This window comes from Physeter macrocephalus, chromosome 16, assembly GCF_002837175.3.
Source record: "Physeter macrocephalus isolate SW-GA chromosome 16, ASM283717v5, whole genome shotgun sequence".
NCBI lineage: Eukaryota > Metazoa > Chordata > Mammalia > Artiodactyla > Physeteridae > Physeter > Physeter macrocephalus.
The window spans coordinates 84,512,434-84,538,065 of NC_041229.1; the positions used below are offsets into that span (position 1 = coordinate 84,512,434).

Consider the following 25,632-nt stretch of genomic DNA (forward strand, 5'->3'; position numbering starts at 1 on the left):
TGAGCCTGCGCGTCCGGAGCCTGTGCTCCGCAAAGGGAGAGGCCACAACAGTGAGAGGCCCGCGTAACACAAAAAAAAAAAAAAAAAAAAAAAAAATCTGTTTGGGCACCTACTTGCATGAGGCACTGCACTTGGTGCTGGGTATACAGTGATGAATCAACAGTAATGGTCCCCGGCCTCAAAGCGAATCTGTCTTATGGGGATCAACTTGTGTGGAAAGGCAATAAATGTGCTGGTCCCTGGACTTATGCACATAAACACGAATCATATGTGGTCCTTCCTTTCAACGAATTCAGAATTAAGGGAGACGGAGACAGATTTGTTAATCCAAAGCAAACTGTGAAAGGTGTTATGTGTGAGATACAAAGCTCTGGGCAAATTTAGGGAGAAGTAATAAGTTCTTACTGGAGGTATAAGGGAAAACCTCATGGGGAAGGTGACATTTGAGTTGAGCCTTGAAGACTGTGTGGAATTTTGAATGGAGAAGTAGAAAAAGGTAGAATGCTCAAGGTGCTTTTAAACCTGAAAGCAGTTAATCATGATTGCTCCTAGCAGACACAGTCAGTGGCTTGCTCTTCCTTGCCAACAGAACACTAATCACGTGCTTCAGAGGAAGCTACATATCTTCCAGCTCCAGGAAGTGAATCTTGATTTGCCTAAATCAGCACTGGAAATTCCATTCCCCTTGTCTGTCACTGGATCAGGCATAGGCCTGTGACACAATTCTGGCCAGTGAGATGTGAAGGAATGTCTGCTGGGAGAATTTTCTTCTTAATAAAGAGAGGAAACACTCCTTTTTTTCCCCCCTGCTTCTGAGAGAAAAAACACAAAACAGAAAATCTGGTTTCTTGATGATGTCATCAACACACTTGGAAAAAAAAAAAAGCGCCACTTGAATTAACCACTCTGAAATTGATCGAACATGAGACTTCTTGTTCCCTGAGATGACAAAGTTTTCTTATTGTTTTAGTAACTTCTGGGTGGATTTTGTTGTCTTTGATGATGTTACTTGCAGCCAGAAATATAGATCAGCATACCCCAACTGACCAGCCCACCTTTTTGAAATTTGCTTTTCCTTTCCACTGGTACAAACTGCTGCTAAATGTCACTCCTCTGGCCTCTGGCTCCTTTGCCTCATCAAGAATAAAGATTAAAAATGACAATAGGGCTTCCCTGGTGGCGCAGTGGTTGAGAGTCCGCCTGCTGATGCAGGGGACGCGGGTTCGAGCCCCGGTCCGGGAAGATCCCACATGCCGCGGAGCACCTGGGCCCGTGAGCCATGGCCGCTGAGCCTGCGCATCCGGAGCCTGTGCTCCGCGACGGGAGAGGCCACAACAGTGAGAGGCCCGCGTACCGGAAAAAAAAAAAAATTACAATATACTTAGCCATACATGCACATAGGAAGAAATAAAAGGCAATTTTTAAAATGAATTCAAGAAAGTAATTACACAGTGAAATACCTTGACTATTTAATACCGTCACTTATTCCTGATCCTTTGGTTGAGAGGACTTGTTTAACTTTCATAGGACAGTAGAGGAATGAAAATATAAAAGAATAGAATGTAGGCAAGCCCAGGGGAAATGATATAAACTTCCACATTCACAGCAGTGCTGGAATTCTCTGGTGATTCCCATGGGAGCCAAGACTACCTCTGGAACCATCTAACTGTTGGAAAGCACTAGTGTCTGGCAGGAAACCAACTAGAACAGGGTCAAAGGATGTGCCATTCTCATTCCTGAGAGTCTGCATCAACCCCGGGGGCCCAGGCCTGCCGCTAGCAACATTGCAAATAAGCAAAGACTGTCTCCAAATTCCACCCACTTTCTCATTCCCTTCCTTAGCCTCCTCCTCTTTTTCCAGCTTTGATCTTCTTCGCTCTGTGCCTCCTCCCACTCCTACCCCTCACCCCCCACTTGACAAATCACATCCTGCTTGCCAGATGAGCACAGAAGGTACTAAGCCACCTGCCTCGGGGCCCTTGCGTTTCAATCCGGAGCTCTTACACACCCAAAGAAATGCTTCGTATTGCTTGAAATCCAAGCCTCTGGACAGGCAGTGGGGGACAAGCCACTCAAGCATAGCACTTCCTGTCTCAGGCAAAGGCAGTGCAGGTGGGGTGAGGCACCAAGGAATACATCCAGGCCTCACTGCCAATAAGTGGGGATGTACAGGATCACAAGGACTTTCCCTCAAACTCTAATGCTCTCTGCCCATTCACACAGAACTTATCCTCCTCTCATATATTCAAACTCCTGCTGTCTGGCTTATCCCTCTCACCTTCTGTCTCAGTTTAGATGTCCCTTCCTCCAGGAAGCCTTCCCAGATCGATCCCCTCTGACATAACCCATGACCCTGAATGCCTACCTCCCCAATAACTTGTCATGCTGATTTGCCATCTGTGGCTACTCAGTAAACCAGTGCCCAGCGTAGCCCTGACATTTAGCAGGTGCTCAGTATATTGAATGAATGAATTAGTGAGTCAATGAATGAATGAATATTTGTTCACATATACACTATAGTTCTCCAAAAACCATGACTGTCATGTTCCCCAGTGTACCCTCAACACCCAGTCCAGTGCTTAGGCCATGGAAGACACACAATCATTATTCACTAGTTGACTGAAAGAAGTCTTCAAAAGACAGGTACTTGGACCTATACTGCTGTTGATAATGTCCTGATATCCTTATTGCAAGAGCAAGAAGCGCAGCCCAGTGACCTTTTCTAGAGGATCAGAGATGGGGGACGGAGCAAGATGAAGGAAAAGCTCTGGGAGTTCAGCTGCCCAGGGCTATAGGGGTGGGCTCCTCTTCAACCACAATTTTAGATTACTAGAGGTTCATAACCTGGGGCACACACACAGTGGGGCTTCAGAAGATCCCGTGCATCCTCTGACACTTTAATCAAACATCCAAGCCTGTAGCTGTATGTACATTTTTCTGTAAGAGGGTCCATGGCTTTCAGTGAGCCTCAAAAGGCTGTAACACACAAAGAATCATTGCTCTACCTGAACTGTCCAATATGACAGCCACTAGCCACATGTGCCTATTTAAGTTTAAATCTAAGTTAAATTTTCAATGCCTCAGTTACACTAGCTACCTGTCAAGTGTGCTCACTAGCCTCTCCCTATTGGACAGCCCAGATATAGAACGTTTTCATCACTGCATAACGTTCTACAGAGCTTCTCTATAGCGATAGCATTACTCCGGATTCAACGTACAGACAAGATTTGTTTAAGACATGTAGTCCTTTTGTACAGTGAGTTGCCATCCTTTAGAAATGAAAGCAGACATCCGAGATCCTGACTTCTTTTGAGACCATCTGCCAACTTGGGGCCTGCACTCCTCCTGGCAGCCGGAGTGCACAGGGCTGCTCTGTTTAGATGGTCCCTCGTCATGTTGACGTCATCTCCTTGGCCCTCCTCCACATTTGAGTTTGCGACCCTTGTTTCTAGGAGACCTCGCCCACCCGGGTCTCCTTCCAGTCTCTTTGCGTTTCTAATCACACTCCAAGTTTGGGTAAGTGGGGTTGAATTTGTTTTAAGAGCACTTCTTGGGGCGGCGTCTGGGGCTGAGATTTGGGCTCCCAGCTGGAAGTTGGGGAGAGCCAGCGCCTCCCTCCGTTCAGTTCTCTGGAACCGAAAGGGGAGAGGGAATTTTACCCCGAACATCTGTTGCTTGACAAAGAACTTCCCGGTCTTCTTACCAGCCCGCCAGTCCCCAGCCCAGTCCGCCTGGGCCCGCCCCTCGCGACGAGATCGCGGGGAGGGGCCGAGGCGAAACCCGAGCGCTGCGCCCACCACCCGGGAGGGCGACGTGGCTCCGCGGCCCCGGCTTCCCCCCGCAGCGCGGCGGCCAATGGGCGCGTGAGCAGGGCCGCCCGGCGCTCCCCAGCCCGCCGCCTGGGGCGCGCCCCTCCGCTCTGGCTCGGGGCGGGCGCTGGCCGAGGGGCCGGCCCGTCCCCTCCCTCCTCGCGCAGGCCCCAGCCCCGCCGCCGCCGCCGCCGCCGCGCTCGCTCCGAGCACGCATTCCCGAGCCAACGCTCTCCTCGCTCGCTCGGTCTCTCCCCGCGGGCCGCTCTCCGCTCCCGACGATGGCGCACGGCGGCCGCGGTCGCCACCTGGGGCTGGCCCTGGGGCTGCTGCTGGCGCTGGTGCTGGCGCCCCCGGCGCTGCGGGCCAAGCCCACGGTGCGCAAGGAGCGCGTGGTACGGCCCGACTCGGAGCTGGGCGAGCGGCCGCCCGAGGACAACCAGAGCTTCCAGTACGACCACGAGGCCTTCCTGGGCAAGGAGGACTCCAAGACCTTCGACCAGCTCACCTCGGAGGAGAGCAAGGAGAGGCTGGGGTGAGGCCGCGCTCGGGGGCTCCGCAGGTGCCCGCGGGGCCACTCGCGCGGGAGCCGCGCGGACCGCCAGCCGCAAAGCGAAAGAGAAATCGGGCGCCGGGACCCAAGGGCGGGGGCCCGGCGATTGGACTGGGGCAAAGTTGCCCGCGAGCGCCGGGACCCTGTGTGCTGATCGCCGCCGGGGCCGGGGTGGCTTCCCGCGGGGAGGCGAGAACGTGGCAGCGGTCGCGGGAGCCAGGACGGCCAGGACCCGCCCCCTCCCCTGGGTTGCATCAGAAGGGAGGGGAGAGAGCGTACAAAAGAAAAATTTATCCACGGTGGCCTTTTAGTGAGATGAGTTCTTCCCCACCCTCCCGGTTTCTCTCTTCCCCCCGCATTCCAAGAGAGGAGGGCATGAGACACTGCTAAGGTCTCAAGGATTATCATTAAAGGGTAGAAGATGAAGGGGCAGCCGGGGAGGGTTGATTCCTGGCCTGTGTCCCTGGGCCGGGACTGGGGTGTACTTGCCTTCTGCTTAATCGCCCCAATATCGGAAGTAAGGGGTATAAAAATCCTGTTGTTAAGAAGGGAGGGGCATTTGGGGGTGGGGGTGGAAATGGAAACTGGTCCCCTCCTTCCTGTTTCCAGCAGTTTCTGATGGCAGCAGAGGCACCCAGTCTTTTGGCAGCTGAGGGCAAAAAGCTGGAGGGTGGTGTGGTGACAGGTTGTGAATTTCACTGTTGAAGGCAGTTGAGTCAGGAACCAAACCTGGGAAACAAAACTTGGGTACATCTCAGTGCACCCTCTCCGCAGCCCCTGGGGAGACACTTGAGCTTTGTGCAAAGGTATCTGGGAACCCTTCCACAGAGGAATCAGCAGTCAGCCTGATCCCAGATGGAGACCCATCTAGGGAGGGTCCCAAGAGCCCTGCCTACTGGGCACCAGGCCTCCAGGAATCTGGTTCCTGGGGGTGGAGGGTCTTTCTGGCCTGCTACACAAAAAAAGAACACAGCCATCCTTGTGCTGATGGGGGCTACCAAAGCCAATGTGGTTGGTTAGAATATGAGGCTAAATTATACCTATTGTGTAGGTGCACCATCTGCCTGCTCTGATGAAAACATCTTTGAACTTCAAAGTCACCTCCCAACAATCACCTTTTATTTTGCAGAGAAGTACTTTCTCTTCCAGTTTGGGTTTTAACAAAGGGAGCCATTGATGAGTTCAGTCCATTGTATTGCTTTGAGGCACTTGGAAGCTGATTTATTCTGGGGCCCCAGGTGGCAGCCATTTGTCACCAGGGAGAAGGAGGAGGAGAGGTTTGAGGGATTGGAGTAGGGAACTCCAGTTTTCAGTCGTAAGGCTTCCAGTTTAATGCCTTCATCATGATGACTAAGAGAGCAGGTGGTAATGGAGTTGGTCTGCATTCGACCCTTGTATGAACACCTTAGCTGCATTCATTAATTTTTTTAAATTTAATTTTTATTTATTTTTTTATACAGCAGGTTTTTATAAGTTATATATTTTATACATAATAGTGTATATATGTCAATCTGCATTCATTTATTCATGCAACAAACATTTGAATGGCTACTGTGTTCCATGTACCGTGTTAGATACCTGACAACTACAAAGATAAAACCTTACGTCCTAGGCCATAAAGTACTTATAATCATATGCGGAGGAGAGAGATTCAAGCAGATGCTACGCACAATCGCTGTGATGGTGGCATGTAAAAGCCACAGTGACCACATCTAGGAGAAGGAGCTCCCTAAGGCTTCTGGTTGGAGAAAGTAACTTGGGGGTTTGGGAAGTCACCTGACCAGAGCTTGTGCCATGACTCAAAGGTTACCAGGTGCATGAGCAGGAAAGGCATATACTGAAGAGAGAACAGCCTGCTTATACAGGTTTTGAAATCTGTTCTTGTGGATTCGGGGTGTTGGGACAGTAAAGGGACGGGGCAGGAAAAGTGGAAGGTGGGAGTGGCGAGGAGGCCAAGGGCAGAGCAGGAAGGGCCTCTGTGAGGTGGAGATTAGACGTTATTCTGTACATGGTAGAAATGTCATCATCCCAGAAATTTATTAGGAAAGTTGGACTGGCAGTAGGGCAGAGAACATAACTGAGGCACGGATGGCAAGACCAGGGGCACAGGGTGGCCGTGAGCGCCTAAATCAGGCACAGCGGGAGAGGGTAAACCCAGAGCCATGTTGGAGGTGGAACTGGCAGCTCTTGCTTTTGGCTCAGCGTCGGGGTGGGAGAGAGGAGGGGCCGATCAAGGGTGGCATCCGTTCTCTGGCCTTGAGCCACTGGATGGGTAGTGGACACACCGCTCACCTATAAGGTAAATCTGGGCTAAATGCAGAGGAGGCTGGAGCGTTGGAAATGATGGGTGCCGTATGGGACTGGCAGAGCGTGAGAAGCCATTTCTCTGTCCACAGCTCCCGGTGCAACAGTCCCCTCCAAGTCCGGACTGCAGAGGCAGGAGCATGACTGGATCCAGGCAGCTTTGTCACCACCATCTGCCCATAGATTCTGAAAACGTGACAGCTCTAAGGCCCCTGAAGACAAAAAAAAAAGTGGGGACCTAGAGGCTTCACGCAGTCACAAATGTGCTGCGCAGTCTGAGAAAAAAATGTAAATTACTTGCCAACATTTAACATCAAAGCGATTTCACATACAGCCCCCGATTTCCGGCTTCTCTTGACACCCATGGCCCATTTTTCCATGAGGCAGTCATTGTCTGGAGCAGAGCTGGGCAGCCTTGTTGGCAGCTGTCAGGGGCTCCCTGGGCTCCCTGGATGCTTTGCTTACTTCCATTACCTGTTACCTGTTTGTTGAGTTCTCCATCCACCTGTGGTGGGGATTGTCATCCTTAGTGAGGAAAGGCACACATTCTCTCCCTATTCCTCACAACATTCCTTGTAAAGTAGGTGTTCCATTTACAGATGGGGAAACTGAGACTCAGAGAGTCAAGTCACTGCCCAAGATCACACAGGACTAGGGTCCAGGTGTTCTGATTATAGCGTTTGGTTTATTTACATCATAGCCTCCTTTCCCTAGAGCTCGTGTTTGATATATATATATTTTAAATTTATTTATTTTATTTATTTATTTTTGGCTGCATTGGGTCTTCACTGCTGCCCTCGGGCTTTCTCTAGTTGCCGTGAGCGGGGGCTACTCTTTGTGGCCGTGTGCGGGCTTCTCATTGCGGTGGCTTCTCTTGTTGTGGAGCACGGGCTCTAGGCACGTGGGCTTCAGTAGCTGTGGCACTTCGGGCTCAGTAGTTGTGGCTCGTGGGCTCTAGAGTGCAGGCTCAGTAGCTGTGGCGCGTGGGCTTAGTTGCGCCGCGGCATGTGGGCTCTTCCCGGACCAGGGCTCGAACCTTTGTCCGCTGCATTGGCAGGCGGATTCTTAACCACTGTGCCACCAGGGAAGTCCCAGATGTTTGATATTTTTAAAGAGAGGAGTTAAGATTATATATGCTTCCAACAGATATTTATTGAGCTCCCACTACGTGTCAGGCTGAGCTACGTCCTGGATGTTTCTTTGGCATAGATTAAATGCTGTCCTTTCCAGAAAAACAAGTTGTATACTGTCTGACGTCGTTTGGTCTTTGCTGGTTTGAGATTCTGCTTCTCAGATGGCTTTGGATAACTGATGGGCATGTCACCACTGTGTCCCCAGGACTGGAGCAGTGTCTGGCGCACGGTAGGTAGGCTGAACACTGCACTGTTTTGAAAGAATTCTGCTGTGTCTAGCTGTGATTTCCTGGAAGGAAGATACTTGAAGTTTAGTCTTTTGGTCTTGAGACCTGTTAAAATTGCAAATGAAGGGACAAGTCAAAGCTGTTAGTAAAGTTTACACCTTCCTGAGAAAGAGGAGCTTGGGCTACCCAGGTTCGGGTAGGAGATGGAGATTGAAGTGCTAATGAATTCATTTCCATTTCTAATTGATCAAAGAGTAACTGCCGATTTGAACTTCTGTTCACAGTAAGAAAGATAAAATTCTAGCCCAAAGCAAAGAAACAAATCCCTAATTAGCCTGTTTGACATCATCCCAGGTAAATGGACTACTAGGGTAAAACTTTCTTAAACATTGGAAATAGCTTGCAAGTGTCTTTGAAGTTTCCTTCAGGGATGGCATCCCTAGCTTGGGGCCCTTTGGCCTAGAGATGGACACTGTTGAGTTCCCAGCCTGAAGTTTGCTCTGGACAGGGGTTTGGGGTGCCTTAGTGAAGTCCAGTGGGGAATTGCTGGAACCTGGGCCAGCTGTGGAGCAGGAGATGCCAGTGGGCATAGGGGTCTTCACCCTAAGAGCAAGGGGTTGAGGCTCCTGCAGCTGCTTGGTTGGTCAGGTTTCTTGAATAGGTTCTAAAATGTCAAGGCTTTTTCACCCCTGACTTTTTTTTTTTTTTGGCTGTGTTGGGTCTTCGTTGCTGCGCGCGGGCTTTCCCTAGTTGTGGTGAGCAGGGGTTACTGTTCGTTGCGGTGCACAGGCTTCTCATTGCAGTGGCTTCTCTTGTTGCAGAGCACGGGCTCTAGGCGCGAGGGCTCAGTAGTTGTGGCTCGCGGTCTGTAGAGCGCAGGCTTAGTAGTTGTGGAGCCCGGGCTTAGTTGCTTCGCCGCATGTGGGATCTTCCCGGACCAGGGCTCAAACCCGTGTCCCCTGCATTGGCAGGCGGATCCTTAACCACTGCACCACCAGGGAAGCCCCTCATCCCTGACATTTTCTGCTTTGTCCAAGATCTGGTCTCCTCCTGCTTTAAGTTTCAAGTCTTTGAATCCAAAGTGGTGAGATTAAAAAAAAAAAAAAAAACCACTTACTTTTTGGTTGGTTTAGTTAGAATCTTCCATCTTTTTCATTGGGCTTAGAGCCAGAGGACATGGATTCTTACCCCAGTGGTACCAAATACTCCCTCATTACTTTAAAATGAGGGAGTTAGACTATATGAGGGAAGACTGCTAGGTTTCATCTTACAAATCAACTCACTCAGTTTCTGCAGAGCACTGCGTTGAGAAGGATTCTGAGGCCACATCAAGGTTTTTTATCAGGACAGAAGGGCCTGATCCACTGCTAGTGTCTGCCATTGGCATTGGGTGGTTGTGGGGAAGGCATATCATCCTTGGAAAAGATAAACTTCAAGATCCTTTCCAGCACCATCGGATCATTGATTTTATTTTAGCATTTATGCATCTTAGATTCTGCAGGTGTTTGATCTCTTTCTGGAACAGGATCACACAAGCCTTGATAATAGCCTTGTGGGCTTTTTTTTTAACTACAGGAAGATTGTCGATCGGATTGACAGTGATGGGGATGGCTTTGTCACCACCGAGGAGCTGAAAACCTGGATCAAACGGGTGCAGAAAAGGTACATCTACGATAATGTCGCCAAAGTCTGGAAGGATTATGACCGGGACAAAGACGATAAAATTTCCTGGGAAGAATACAAACAAGCCACCTACGGTTACTACCTAGGTAAGAGGTGCTGCAAGAGCGATTACACAGCTGGGGCCTGTGTAACAAGCTTCTTGTGGGAAACTATATTGTCTTATCATATCTACCCCCTTTGGGGAGACGTCTCAACATCCTAAGTAAAAACTCCTTGTGTAACATCCTGCTCTGCTTACTAAGAATGCACCAAGTTGCTTACTGTGAGTGAACTTGTAGGTGGAAGGGGCCAAGGGTCTAATAAAAAATAAACTGCTGCCTAACCTGAGCCTACAATCTCAGAGGTACACCCAGAGAACAAAGCAGAGAGGAAGCATGTTTTATGTTACAGTTTCAGAATGCTGCCGAGTTTCAGGTAGCAAGGACCGAGTAAGCTGGAACAGTCCAGGAAGGCTTCCTGTTGGAGGGTGGCTTGGGAACTGGGCCTTAAAGAATGGATTTATATCTGGAGAGATAGAGACGGGTGGGGAAGGTGGGTCAGCTGGAGGGGCAAAGGTGCAGCAATGCATTCAGCAGTGGGCAGGGTTTGGACGTAAGTCATACTTATTTTGGGGGAACGATGGAGGGGGTGTGTGCCCAGCACTGGGTGCAGACCCGCTGGGTGCCTGGCAGAGCCGAGAGGGGACAGGCCTGAGGAGAACCAAGGACACATACACTCCCAGCCAGATTAAGAGAGGTCTTGAAAAGAGTCGAAGGAACATTTAGAATAGATGTCCTGGGTACTAGGGAGCCTCTGTATGTTGTGGATCAAAGAAGATGATGAAAGTAGGGTTCTGCAGAGAGAAGTATGGCATTAATATGGTCTCAAGCCTATGCTTTTCACCGCTTGCTGTAATGCCCCTAACAAGTCTTTAGGGCATGGACTGTATGGTGGTATGGGGGGACAGACACTAGAGGCATTCTGAAATAAAATGTTTCAAAGAACTCGATAGGTCAGGACCTTTTGTCTTCTGTGTACCATCTGGTGTGAAGGAGGAGTGATCTGGAAGAAAACGCCTTAGGAGCCCGGTTTACATGTTTCTGTGTACATCCTGCAGGAAACCCCACAGAGTTTCATGATACTTCAGATCATCACACCTTTAAAAAAATGCTGCCACGTGATGAGAGAAGGTTCAAGGCTGCAGACCTCGATGGTGACCAGACAGCCACCCGGGAGGAGTTCACCGCCTTTCTGCACCCTGAGGAGTTTGAGCACATGAAGGAAATTGTGGTTTTGGTAAGATATTAGAAAGAGCCTGTGCTGGCAAAAGACCAGGACGAAAGCTGCACGGAAACCTTGTCCCTTCTTGCAAAGTGAGAACGTTCTTCAGCCTGAAGGGAATGGGAGAAGGACCCTGAAGTGGAATACACCGGAATACCTGTGTACCAGGAGATTAGTCAGGGCAGGGTAGCTGTCGTAGCAAGTAGCCCCCAATCCCAGCCATTTAACACAGTCGAAGGTTATATCCAGTCCCGGGCAGATGGTCCCGGTCAGGTGGATCTCCTGGGCAGTTCTTCTCCAGTGTTGTCAGGCTGCCAGTCTACCACCATCCTGTGGCTTTGAGGTCATCCTGGTCACTACCAGCTGGTAGATAGAAGAAGAGAAGGACCGAGGAGGAGGCATGGCCTGCCTTTACTGTTCCGAGGGCTCCTCCTACATATAACAAGGCAGAGGAATGCAGTCTAGACGTGTGCCCAGAAAGAACAAATGCATTTAGTGAGCAACTAGCTAGCCTCTGTCCAATCTGTCAGCTCTGAGGGAACAACAAAAAGACTCAGAAATGGAACGCATTGTACTGTTAAATCATATGGAAACTTAAAGTCGGACCATGCTTGGAAAGGATGCTCCCCTTGGAGTGTATTTGCTTTCCAGTGTCTTGTTGGGTCCCACCTGTCTTCATTTTCCACGACAGTAAAATAAATGCCATCACCTGTTTTCAGGGCAGATATCCCAAGGCAGTGCCAATTGTTTTGATGCTGGGAGACAACCAGCTCTGGACTATTTTAGTTACCCAGTTCTGGATGGGTTCACTCTTGCCTCATGCTTCATCCTTAAGACCACAGTGACCCCAAGGACTAGGCAGTGGCTTTAAGAATCGTTCCTTTTTACCACCCAACATCTACTTAATGATAGCTCATCTGCCAGAAGACAGTGAAGATGGGGAAGTGGATTATGGGCTTCTGGACTGGCTCTGTTCTCAGGTTGGCCATTTTCTTTGGGATGCCTTTGAGTTTCTGTGACATGGACAGTAGACTCATTTAATTACTCACCTTAGCAAAAAACCTCGTTAAAAAGTCAAATGTATTGATGCTAAATACACAACATAATACATTCGAAAGTCAGATATACTTTTATTTTCTAATTGCCCACAGTTCCATATTTTTCTGACACCAGCTCGGTGTTCATGGTCCAGTTAGCACTGGAATCTGTCTTTGTGATCATTTTAGTCCAGTGGTTCTCAAGCTGGGTTCCTCACAGTACACAGAGAGAGATGATCTGGCTGGAGGGTGGAGACGGTTGACCTGGCAGGGCTTCCTGATATAAGTAGAGTACCTCCGGGCTTGTAGGTACATTTTCAGTTGCAGGGAGGGTGCTGCTTTTAAAATTCCCCCCTTTGCTTCCTAGGAAACTCTGGAGGACATCGACAAGGATGGGGATGGCTTTGTGGGTCAGGATGAGTATATTGGTAAGTGCTGGCCTGGAGTCTTGCTCCACTGTCCCAACTGGGCAGCATCCTCCACCCGCATGTCTGGCTACTTTCCTCAGATGACTCTTTCAGCAGCAGCTGCAATTCTGTAGGTGTCACTCCTGTGACTTCCCAGTGAGAGGGGCTTGTCACACCGTCCCTAGCGGTGCAGATTCAGGGAGGCATTCCTCGTGGAGAAGAGCCCAAAGGCTGGCCGCACCCCAGGGCTGGCCAAGCAGTTGACCCCACGGCTCTTGAGAGGTGCCCTTCATCACACTGTGTAGTTCTCCATCTCTGGGAGATCCCAGAGATGTACAGTGAAGCTAGAGCGGACAGTCTCAGGGGACAGACTTCACAACAGACTGTTAGCTGTCCGGGCCTAGAAACCGGGTGGATGGAGCTGTGGTCAACAGAACTATGTACATGCCCGAGTTCTCTGCAGAAAGGCATTCCTTCTTAGGTAAATCCTTTTACAAAGTGCACGATTGCCGCATAATATAGCCGTCTTACGCCTCTGGTTTTTGGTCTTTCATTGGGAGTACTGTTTCTAGTTTTTTGTTCTGAAGGGCTCCACTTAAGCACCATCAAGAAGTGTGTTTGCAGGTAACTGAGCCCTGGCTGAATGAGGCTCCAGTTAGTGCCCCGGGTCAGACGCCACCCAGGAGCCCTCCCAGCATGAAGGACTGGAGAGGACAGCAGGGATATTTCCATTTGATCCTCAGTGGCTGCTACTTCGGTGCTTTGGCACGTGGCCCCAGCTGCAGGCCACACTCTCGTGATAGCTCTTCTTTTCCCAAGTCTCAGTAAAGTAAAAGCTGGAAAATCATTTGAAGGATGGGATGGATATAATTCTTGTGCAGATATTTAACAGAGGCAGTTAATTACCTTTCAACACAGAAGAAGAGCCCGTGTTGCCATCAGCCTCTGGTGTGTGGTTGTATTACTTTGCCACCCCATACAGAAGAATAAGTGCCTTCTGTAATGAAGAGCAAAGTTTCTTCTAATCATTTGGAATTCTATTTGGTCTGAAGAACCAAACACTGTCCCCCTCTGTCTGTGGTAACAGATGGGCAGCTCTCGCCACAATAATTAAAGCCATCTCGGCGGCACTACCTTTCTTTGTAGAATAACCAATGCTGACAGCCCCGTCATCAGTGCAAGCAGCAGAGCCTGCCTCAGGCCTGGTACACGTGCGTGTGCGGGAAGGTTCAGAGCCCCGGACACCTTGACAGTGGTGGCGGAATTAGACTGACAGGGAAGGCTGACTGATTAAAACGATGTAGCGCTTTTGATTAAAAATAGGTGCTCTCCCCACCCTCCTCCTGATCTCCATTGAAAGGGTGCAAAGTCAGGGGCAAACTCTTTGAGTGGCTTTGTCTAAAAGAAACATTCCATTCTTTACACTGGCAGAGAGGGAGGTAGGCTCATTGTTCTTGAAAACTGAATTCTGAGTGACTGCAGTCAGAGAGACCGGATGTCCAGACTTGTCTAGCAAGTGACTTCATTTATGGAGGAGCCTTCTCGGCAGGCAGAGACAAGTGGAAACCGGTGGTGATGTAGCATAGTGGGAAGAACACTGGAATTAAGAGTCCTGGCTTCTCCGCTTACTAGCTGTGAGACCCTGTGGGAGTCGTGTAATCACTCAGTATAAGCCTCAGTTTCCTTATCTGTAAAACGGGAAGACACAGCACCCATGTTTCCAGGATGCTGTGGGTCTACTTGTAGCTGAACGCAGGGTCTCGCCTCTCTTTTTCCTTCATTCACTACCTACTGTCTCTACCACCTGACATTTCCAAGCTGTTTCCATCAAAAGAGAAATTGCCCTCAGGGTATCTCTCGTTTCCAAGAAGATCTAGTGGCTTAGCAAACAGTGGATAAACTTTGCCTTCTTTTTCCTTTCCCTGTCATTTTCTAAAATAAGGATATTTATCTATCTTATTAAATTGCTATAAAGGGGCTTCCCTGGTGGCGCAGTGGTTGAGAATCCGCCTGCCGATGCGGGGGACACGGGTTCGTGCCCCGGTCCGGGAGGATCCCGCATGCCGCGGAGCGGCTGGGCCCGTGAGCCATGGCCGCTGAGCCTGCGCATCCGGAGCCTGTGCTCCGCAACGGGAGAGGCCACAACAGTGAGAGGCCCGCGTACCACACACACACACAAAAAAGTATGTGCTTTACACAGCATCTGGACCATAGAAAGTGCTGATATTGGTCATTGTTATTAGTTTTCACCTGTATAGCTCCAGGCTGGTTGTAGAGGGCTTTCACATTTGACCTTCATAATAACTTTCTGAGCAATAAGTTATTGTCTCCACTTTACAGACGAGGCACTGAACTAAGTCAAAAGCCAGGATTCATCTTCTGGTTCCCAAGCACAGTTCTTTCTCGCCCACTAAGCGGCCTTCATAGTGGATAAATCAATGCATTTTTTACCCAAGAGACTGCCCCCAGGTGTCTGGTTAGGTCTCTTGATTGCTAGAGGTCAGGTTTTCTTGGACTTACCTTCCCACTTGTCTTTATAACCAAGAACAGCCTTTCCTTCCAGCTGATATGTTTTCCCACGAGGAGAATGGCCCTGAGCCAGACTGGGTGCTGTCAGAACGGGAGCAGTTTAATGAATTCCGAGATCTGAACAAGGACGGGAAGCTGGACAAAGATGAGATTCGCCACTGGATCCTCCCACAGGACTATGACCACGCACAGGCTGAGGCCAGGCACCTGGTGTATGAGTCGGACAAAAACAAGGTATTTCACCATCCTCTGGAATCATTCCTTGAAGGGAGACAGTTTACATAAGATTGGTTCCATTTGCTTCTTTGGTGTTTGCCTTGGCCCATGTGGCCGTGTCCTTATTGACTTCTCTCATTCCTGCCCTACATCAGAGACCTGTGAACTTGAGCCAACACCGGGATAACCCACAGTGAGCTCATTAGGCCCAGATGTTCCTGTTCCTGGAGAGTCTGCTGTGGGTCACACTTAACGTTCACTGCCATCTCCTAGGATCGCAGAACCAGTCACTTTGTTGGCTGTGGGCAGGCATGGATTTAAGAGGTGTGCCCTGTGTTGCCCTAGGACAAGCTTGTTCATCCATTCATTCAATCAGCAGACACTCATCAGACATCTGCAGCATGTGAGGCAGAAGGAAGCCCATCACATTAAAGTCTCGGCATCCTCAGGCCAGCTCACTGTGCTGGCTCCGAGCCAATATCTATTGGTCAGTATCCAAATAAATAAATAAATAAGATTTAGAAAGAAGTCCTGCCTCTTCCCATTTTGATCACAGCTGCAAATTCTCGGGAGACAGTCAAGTTTTGCAGTCAAGCCATAAAAGGGAAGTAGAATTCTTCGGGGCCTGCCTTGGGAATGCCAGCATTGTGTGTAGACATAACTAGACTCTGGCTTCTCAATTCCTAGAGGACTTTTCTGATATATTTTAGCACAGCTTTTGTAGCAGGAGGCTGTTCCAATTTAGGGTTTTGCAGGGCAGTGATGGTAGATGAAGGAGGTACCTAGTAGCTTATTATGAAATGTAATATTTTAAATGTTGCAGATCAATGAAATAGCATGAGCTTCATGCTGTGATGACTCAGAGTGACCAGAGTTTCTGTGACAGAGCTCTTTTCTGTCTCCTACAGGATGAAAAGCTCACTAAAGAGGAGATCTTGGACAACTGGAACATGTTTGTTGGAAGTCAGGCTACTAATTATGGGGAAGATCTCACCAAAAACCATGATGAGCTTTGATGCACATTCACCATAATATGACAGACTGTCATAGGCTTTCTTTTATTGTCCTGGATAATTGCTACAATTGTCTCATTTACAGCAGTTGTGTCCCCCCAAAAAGCAAGTTTATCACCTCAGATTGGGGTTAAAATTATTTTTTACTCAATATTTGCTGGAAAATAGTCATCACTGATCTCTGAGTAAGGTTTCTGTCCAAACACATTAAAATCTTGGTAAATTGCAATGCTCTATGGGGATACATTGCTAAAACATGACTTTTTAGCTTTTTCCATGAAATTTGAACTGAAGGGGAATAAAATTTGAAAAAGCCCTATTATTCAGAAGTTGGGTGAGCGGGGAGGGGGCAGTATATGGAGTGACTGCTATGTATTTTAACTGCAGGGTTTTTACATTTGCCACTGTTAAATAATTGGTGAGGGAAAATTCTGATTAAGCTTCAGTGGTATCTCCTCCTACACAGGCTTCTTTCAGAGCAAGGCTGATATTTCAGATTCTTCTTCTTGACTTTGTTCTGAGCTGTTACTGTAAATGGCATATAAATCTCTGTGCATTCTTCTATATGGACCTGCTAATGTGCACAACAGATCCACCCATCTTTGTTTTTCGTCTTTGTTTTTTACAATAAGAAGCAGTTGAGAAAGGTTATGTGAAAAAGAAAGTAATTTTAAAGGTAGGGAGAAAAGATGAATGTCAGGCATTTGAAGAACTATAGGAAAATGGTAAACACTTTATGCATTCAGCAGTGGGCAGGGTTTGGACGTAAGTCATACTTATTTTGGGGGAATGATGGAGGGGGTGTGTGCCCAGCACTGGGTGCAGACCCACTGGGTGCCTGGCAGAGCCGAGAGGGAACAGGCCTGAGGAGAACCAAAGACACATACACTCCCAGCCAGATTAAGAGAGGTCTTGAAAGAGTCGAAGGAACATTTAGAATAGATGTCCTGGGTACTAGGGAGCCTCTGTATGTTGTGGATCAAAGAAGATGATGAAAGTAGGGTTCTGCAGAGAGAAGTATGGCATTAATATGGTCTCAAGCCTATGCTTTTCACCGCTTGCTGTAATGCCCCTAACAAGTCTTTAGGGCATGGACTGTATGGTGGTATGGGGGGACAGACACTAGAGGCATTCTGAAATAAAATGTTTCAAAGAACTCGATAGGTCAGGACCTTTTGTCTTCTGTGTACCATCTGGTGTGAAGGAGGAGTGATCTGGAAGAAAACGCCTTAGGAGCCCGGTTTACATGTTTCTGTGTACATCCTGCAGGAAACCCCACAGAGTTTCATGATACTTCAGATCATCCCACCTTTAAAAAGATGCTGCCATGTGATGAGAGAAGGTTCAAGCCTGCGGACCTCGATGGTGACCAGACAGCCACCCGGGAGGAGTTCACCGCCTTTCTACCCCCTGAGGAGTTTGAGCACATGAAGGAAATTGTGGTTCGGGAAACTCTGGAGGACATCGGCAAGAATGGGGGTGGCCTTGTGTATCAGGATGAGTATATTGCTGATATGTTTCCCGCCCCCCAACCCCGAGGAGAATGGCCCTGAACCAGACTGGGTGCTGTCAGAACGGGAGCAGTTTAATGAATTCTGAGATCTGAACAAGGACGGGAAGCTGGACAAAGATGAGAATCGCCACTGGATCCTCCCGCGAGATTACGACCACGCCCATGCTGAGGCCAGGCACCTGGTGTACGAGTCGGACAAAAACAAGGATGAAAAGCTCACTAAAGAGGAGATCTTGGACAACTGGAACATGTTTGTTGGAAGTCAGGCTACTAATTATGGGGAAGATCTCACCAAAAACCATGATGAGCTTTGATGCACATTCACCATAATATGACAGACTGTCATAGGCTTTCTTTTATTGTCCTGGATAATTGCTACAATTGTCTCATTTACAGCAGTTGTGTCCCCCCAAAAAGCAAGTTTATCACCTCAGATTGGGGTTAAAATTATTTTTTACTCAATATTTGCTGGAAAATAGTCATCACTGATCTCTGAGTAAGGTTTCTGTCCAAACACATTAAAATCTTGGTAAATTGCAATGCTCTATGGGGATACATTGCTAAAACATGACTTTTTAGCTTTTTCCATGAAATTTGAACTGAAGGGGAATAAAATTTGAAAAAGCCCTATTATTCAGAAGTTGGGTGAGCGGGGAGAGGGCAGTATATGGAGTGACTGCTATGTATTTTAACTGCAGGGTTTTTACATTTGCCACTGTTAAATAATTGGTGAGGGAAAATTCTGATTAAGCTTCAGTGGTATCTCCTCCTACACAGGCTTCTTTCAGAGCAAGGCTGATATTTCAGATTCTTCTTCTTGACTTTGTTCTGAGCTGTTACTGTAAATGGCATATAAATCTCTGTGCATTCTTCTATATGGACCTGCTAATGTGCACAACAGATCCACCCATCTTTGTTTTTCGTCTTTGTTTTTTACAATAAGAAGCAGTTGAGAAAGGTTATGTGAAAAAGAAAGTAATTTTAAAGGTAGGGAGAAAAGATGAATGTCAGGCATTTGAAGAACTATAGGAAAATGGTAAACACTTTATCATACTTGAGAAATTTTTCTTGACATGTAAATGAAGCAGATCTGATCTTTGAAAAAGTGAATAGAAATCCAATCCATTTCCTTGCTGATCTCTGATAGGAGTAGGGAGGGAGTAGGGTCCTAGGAAAGCCTGCTTAGTGGAGCTCCGGAACCCATCTCATCCAGTCCTGGTGAATCCACAACCCTTGGACCTGCCCCGGGACCACTTACACCATGTAATTGACAAAGCAGTGTTCCAAGCCACTGGCTGAACTGGAAGAAATAACTTTTACAGGTTGAACTTCCACCTTATAAGGAGAAAGTGAATGAAATAAAGGATCCCTCTGAGGATTTTCTACTGTGTCCTGTGGTGTGTGACTTCATATGTACCATTTGTGACATTATTCACTGTTCATATAGAATTTAAACCATTTGTGACATTATTCACTGTTGATATAGAATTTAACAGTGGGATGAGATGACATGAGTAAGATTGTAAAAGTTTTGCATTTTAAAAATCCAACTATTAGAATGTTCAGAACATATTCATATTTACTTATTTAATACATATATACGTCTCTATGCTAATTAGAGAACCTGCAGGGCATTTTAATGGTAAGACCTTTCAGAGACAGGTTTCAGTTGGAGGAAAATCTGGACTTCTTATCAAGGCCTAGGAGGCCCTATAGCAACTGGTCCCTTCCCAACTCATCAGCCCCACTCCCTTTCACCTCCCATAGCAGCCCCACTGACTTTCTGGTCCTCAAACACACCAAGTTCATTTCCAGGTTGGGCCCTTTGCACTTGCTATCCTTCTGATTTGGAACCCCCATCTCACACATACTGGGGTAACGCAAAACATACTTCCTCAGCAGACCTTCCCGACTCCATTATTTGTAGCAGTCCCATTTGAGTCCCCGTCTCATTTCCCTGTTTTATTTTCTCCTTGGTATGTACCTATTGCCATTTATATTTGTTTCCTAGGGCTGCCATACAAATTACCACAAAAGAGGGTGGCTTTCAAACAACAGAAACTCACAGTGCAGGCTGGAGTCTGAAATCAAGGTGTTGGCAGGACTGGGCTCCTGAATGCTCTAGGGGAGAATTCCTTGCTTCTTCCAGCTTCTGCTGGCTCCAGGCGTTCCTTGGCTGTGGCTGCATTACTCCACTCTGCCTCCATCTTATGGCCTTTTCTTCCTCTCTGTGTCTGTCCTCTGTGTGTCTCTTATAAGGACATTTGTCATTGGCTTTAGGACCCACCTGGATAATCAAGGGTGATCTAATCCTAGATCCTAAATTACATCTGCAAAAAGCCATTTTTCCAAGTAAGCTCACATTCACAGGTTCCAGGAGTTAGGAGGTAGACATATCTTTTGGGGGGGCCACCATTCAACCAAATGTACCATTTGACATTATCTTGTTTGTATGTTGTCCACCTTCCTTCCCCGAGCTAGAACATAAGATCTCTGACAACAATAGCCTGATTTGTCTAATTTACTGCTGCTTCCCGGAACCTAGAACTGTAGAGCCTAGCGTACAATAACTACTCGGTAATTATTTGCTGAATGAATGAGAGGTTGTAGCTTTAATCAAAGAGAATACGCCTGGGGTGGGGATTGAGGGGATACTACAAAAAAATTTTACAAAATAGCTAACATTTGCTGAATGAAAAGTAATTTGCCCAAGATTCCAGAGTGATTATACGGCAGGACCAGAACTCAAATCCAGGTGTTCCTTGCTCCAAAATCTCTGCAGTTTAACACTAAATTTTACTGCTCCAAATCTCTGAATCTATGTTCCCTTTATTTCTTTGCTCACCCCCAGTATATGTGGTCAGGAAATGAGAATAACTCCTCTTACCTAGAAATAGGCTGACACATTTTTTTCAAGCAATGAGAACCTGTCTTTTAAAAAATGAGAAAATAATATAGTGTAACCCAATTATAAGCATAACACTTTTAAAAGGTGCTAACGTTATTTTTTCCCCCAAAAGGGAATACTGGTTGGTTTATTAAGTTATACATAGTAAGACATTAAATATATTTGGAGCACTCAGTTTTTCCTTTCAAGTCAGTGCACATAAGAAGAGAACCCTCCAAGAGACTAGTGCTTCTGGGGCTGAATTTAACACTATTTAAGGAAAGAAAACCTTAGCTAGGGGACATAGCTGTTAACATGGTGATTTGTAAAGCCTTAGATTTCTAATAGGGTCTGACTGTTTCAAGGAAAACATATTTTGTTTCTAGGTAACATTTCAAGTCTGATTATGAACAAATGCTACAAAATTGATCTGTAATGGGAAATACTGTTATGTCACAAAGCATTATTTATATGCTTAATGTGACTGAAAGCATTAATTGCTAGGAGCCAAAATCTGTCCAAGCAAAACATGAACACATATTTTGTACCTCTTGTCTCTTACTGTAGAATTTTGAATGAATTTGAGTGTAACAAAGATGTAGTTAGAAAATCTGCACACCTGAAGGTTTTCTTTACCCGCTTGGATTACTACTTGTACTTGTTCCTTGTTAGCAAATGCAGGAGTCATATCTGCTCAGAAGTGCCCAGCAAACAATGGCTACATGCCTACTTGTTAGCAGCTCAGCAGAAACATCGTGTGGCGTAAAGTGGTGAATGGCTGACTGGATTTTTAAAAGGTCTAGATTTATTTTGCCACCTTTGTAGTAAAATCTAGCTTCCTCCAAGTACATGCAACTAAAGATTTGTCTCTCTCTGTATTTTTTATTATTATTATTCTTTCTGTATTCTTTTTTTAAAGATTTTTTTTTGATGTAGACAATTTTTAAAGTCTTTATTGAATTTGTTACAATATTGCTTCTGTTTTATGTTTTGGTTTTTGGGCCCCGAGGCATATGGGATCTTAGCTCCCGGACCAGGGATCAAACCCGCACCTCCCACCTTGGAAGGCAAAGTCTCAACCGCTGGACGGTCAGGGAAGTCCCTCTTTCTGTATTCTTAAAACAAGTTCATAGCGCTAGAACTTCCCACTAAAAACCAATGAGTGTCATAACATCCACCACTTTGGCTTACATTCAAGTTTTAAAATTTTGAGGAGTGGAAAGATTGTGTCATCAGCACTTAAACTCATGAGATTTACATGAACTTGGAGCTATTTCCAAGAATCCATCTGCACTCTCAATTCTGGTCAGTTCCAGGGTCTGGGTCTGGGGAAACACTCAAACTGGATTTGAGGTAGTTATAAAGATGAGGTAAGTAATGCACATGCAAGAACTGCAAGGACTGAGTTTTCCCTGATGACCTTCCTCAGGTGGTCAAATGCCAGAGGTCAGATAGATCAATTCCTGCAAACACCAGGCTGCTGGTTAGTGGTCTTGCCAAGATTTAGAATTGTGTGAAGTGTTTTTTGTTTTTTTGTTTTTTTTTAATTTTATTTATTTATTTTTGGCTGTGCTGGGTCTTCGTTTCTGTGCGAGGGCTTTGTCTAGTTGTGGCAAGCGGGGGCCACCCTTCATCGCGGTGCGCGGGCCTCTCACTGTCGCGGCCTCTCTTGTTGCGGAGCGCAGGCTCAGTAATTGTGGCTCACGGGCCCAGCTGCTCCGCGGCATGTGGGATCTTCCCAGACCAGGGCTCGAACCCATGTCCCCTGCATTGGCAGGTGGATTCTCAACCACGGCGCCACCAGGGGAGCCCTGTGAAGTGTTTTAAAACCTGAAAACTGATCTATTACTGGGTGAAACGGAATGGATTAAATGACAAAGGAATAGATTTTTATTTTTTATAAATTTATTTTATTTATTTTTGGCTGTGTTGGGTCTTCGTTGCTACATGTGGGCTTTTCTCTAGTTGCGGAGAACGGGGGTTACTCTTCGTTGTGGTGCGCAGGCTTCTCATCGTGGTGGCTTCTCTTGTTGTGGAGCACAGGCTCTAGGCCCACGGGCTCTAGGCATATGGGCTTCAGTAGTTGTGGCTCGTGGGCTCTAGAGCGCAGGCTCAGTAGTTGTGGCGCACCGGCTTAGTTGCTCCGTGGCATGTGGGATCTTCCTGGACCAGGGCTCAAACCCGTGTCCCCTGCATTGGCAGGAGGATTCTTAACCACTGTGCCACCGGGGAAGCCCAGGAATAGCTTTTAATGTTGTTTTTGTCACGGTCAGGGTATTCCAAAGCTAGTTACATGTGGTAGGGATTTGGAATGTAATTCAAAAGCAGATCAAAGACTCTCTGCACATTCAAAAACATTCAGAGACCCAGCTGGGAAAGGTTATATTTTCAGAGGAGGAAACTGAGGCCCAGAGAAATTAAGCCTGTGCTTTTCCCTTTCTCAGGACTGAGGCAGATGTTGGACTAGAACACCTTCCCCGACTCCAGATGTTCCCTTTAAAGCTTTAACGTTCTCATCTGAACAATGGCGACAATAACTCTTACCTTGTAGAAGAGAAATACGAAGAATTAAGGTAACGAACATAAAGCATTTTGTGTGGTCAGTGCTCAGGAAATGGTAACCAATTTTATTATTACACCAAAATAAGGTCCTTACGTATTTCAGCATCAAAGATTTTATTTATTTGTGGTTAATTTTAGATTTCCACGTGTGGCATTAGTGACTGATTGAGGTTGTGGATTTATCAGAAAATTGTTAAAGGTGTTTGTTGTTTTAAATATATGAAAGAAAGTTTTTTTTTTTTTAAAGTTCACAACTTAAAAATAAAAGAGTTCACATGGTTATTAAGTATAAGAAGCTGAGGACATTTAATGACTCATATCAGATTAGAAGTCCTAAACCACAGCAAGTATGTGGCCGTGCTGCTAAGATACTTGAGATAAAAAAGGATGCCCAGGGCTTCCCTGGTGGCGCAGTGGTTGGGAGTCCGCCTGCCGATGCAGGGGACACGGGTTTGTGCCCCGGTCCGGGAGGATCCCGCATGCCGCGGAGCAGCTGGGCCCGTGAGCCATGGCCGCTGAGCCTGCGCGTCCGGAGCCTGTGCTCCGCAACGGGAGAGGCCACAACAGTGAGAGGCCCCCGTACTAAAAAAAAAAAAAAAATTAAAAAAAAAAAAAAAAAAGAAGGATGCCCATAGAGAGCACGCCCAGGTGACTTGAGAGTCAGACCCACTCACTAGCTGAACGACTTCAGGCCAATTACTTCCACTCTGCAAGCCTCCTTTTCCTCTTCTGTAAAAGGAGGCAAGACAGCACAAGCCCAGCTGAGTGGTTGTGGGAGGCTCAGGGAGGCCCTGAGTGTGAAGCACTTTGCCCAGGCCTGACGCAAGGAGATGCTTGATTGTTGGAGCTAGGTGACTCTCATAAAGGGTAAAAAATACCCTCTCCTGAGGGTGAAAAAACATGCTAAGGAATAAAAAGAAACCATCTGGAGAATGAAATATTGCCATTTGCAGCAACATGGATGGACCTAGAGAATATTATACTTAGCGAAGCAGGCAGACAGAGAAAGACAAATATTATTTGGTATCACTTAATAGTGGAATCTAAAAAATAATACAAATGAATCTATATACAAAACAGAAACAGACTCACAGACATAGAAGACAAACTTTTGGTTACCAAAGGGGAAAGGGAGGGGGTAGGGATAAATTAGGAGTATAGGATAAACAGATACAAACTACATAAAATAGATAAGCAACAAGGATTTCCTGTATAGCACCAGGAATTATATTCAATATCTTGTAGTAACCTAAATGGAAAATAATCCGAAAAAATATGTATATGTATAACTGAATCACTTTGCTGCACACCTAAAACTAACACAACATTGTAAATCAACTATACTTAAATTAAAAAAAAAAAAAAAGAAATTGTTTAGAGGATCATCTACACTTTATTTTCCGGCAGGCGCGATTCCCATACAAACCTTCACGCTGGAGCCGGGCTCATCAGCCGCAGGAGGCCCCGCCGGAAGTCTTCAGGAAGGCCCCACTGGCTTGCTGATGGCTGGATTCACAAAGACATGGACTGAAGACCCAGTGGTACAGGCCAAAGCGGCAAACTGCGCCAGCTTGGGGTGGCCAAAGAAAAAGCCATCACTGAAGTCCCGGAGATCGACGGAAGGTGGCTCCTTGGTGGGCTTGGGGGGAAACAGAGCAAGGCGGTAACACACGCTGGAATGACCAACTTTCTCCATGACCAACACAGCCACTGGGATCTGAGGAAAGCCGACCGGTGAGTGGAAGGTGCACTGACTGGTCACTATGAACCCCACCCTGCGGGACATCAGCAAGCCTGTTTTCAGGCCGCAATACCTGGAAAGTTACATCACAATGCCTATTCTGTATATAACATTGTATATATTGTATATATTTAACATACTAACAGTTGTTATACATTGTATAACATTGTGTAACATTTGTTATACAATTGTATATACATTGTGTATACATTGTATAACATTTAATATATTAACAGTTCACAGATATGGTAAGTTCTCATTAAACACTGGCTATTATTATTCTTGCATCCATGTTGTCCTCACTTCTCATGGTAAAAAATCAGGTACTTTTGTGTAAATGAAAGAGAATTATTGTGTCTCTTATATCTGCTACTAGATTGTAATCTCTTTAAGGACAGGACTTTGTCTTGTTTCTGAAGTTTGTTGACGAGAAATAAGGCTGTGCTTGAGATAAATGTGGAGGTTGAGCAGAATCGGAAATAAAAAGCATCATGCTGAGTTACAGTTTCTTCCCTCCTCTCCAAAGAGGCCTCCTTGTGATTTAAACATTTAAATCACATTGTCTTATTGACTTTTTTTTTTTTGAGAAAATTAAGACTGAATGTGAGAATTCACTGTAAGGAAACAGTTGTGGGTTGTATTAAGTTCGACTACAAAGCTGCTCACTGAATCATGGTTCCCAGAAACAAGCTACAAGTCTCCGTCCAGGTAGGGCACCATGGGTGCCTGTGGCTGGCTACCTGAGCATCCACTGATGT

At 46.6% G+C, this 25,632-nt stretch overlaps 1 protein-coding gene, 1 long non-coding RNA gene and 1 pseudogene across 2 annotated transcripts in view; 2 read left to right on the forward strand and 1 right to left on the reverse strand.

The window, feature by feature from the left end:
- Positions 1 to 3,778: 3,778 nt before the first annotated feature.
- On the forward strand, positions 3,779 to 16,867 carry LOC102989833 (reticulocalbin-1). Its single transcript, XM_024118576.1, has 6 exons — positions 3,779 to 4,344; positions 9,602 to 9,795; positions 10,806 to 10,984; positions 12,374 to 12,434; positions 14,977 to 15,176; positions 16,067 to 16,867. The coding sequence occupies exons 1-6, from the start codon at positions 4,091 to 4,093 to the stop codon at positions 16,172 to 16,174; spliced, it is 996 nt and encodes a 331-aa protein (XP_023974344.1). The 5' UTR covers positions 3,779 to 4,090; the 3' UTR covers positions 16,175 to 16,867.
- A 608-nt stretch (positions 16,868 to 17,475) lies between these two features.
- LOC112063598 (reticulocalbin-1-like) lies at positions 17,476 to 19,074 on the forward strand (annotated as a pseudogene).
- Positions 19,075 to 23,771: 4,697 nt separating this feature from the next.
- The window catches only part of LOC129391383 (uncharacterized), a 177,898-nt gene continuing 176,037 nt past the window's right edge, over positions 23,772 to 25,632 (reverse strand). The window contains exon 4 of the long non-coding RNA XR_008615406.1: positions 23,772 to 24,772. This is a non-coding gene — a long non-coding RNA (uncharacterized lncRNA). The remainder of the gene's footprint in view (positions 24,773 to 25,632) is intronic.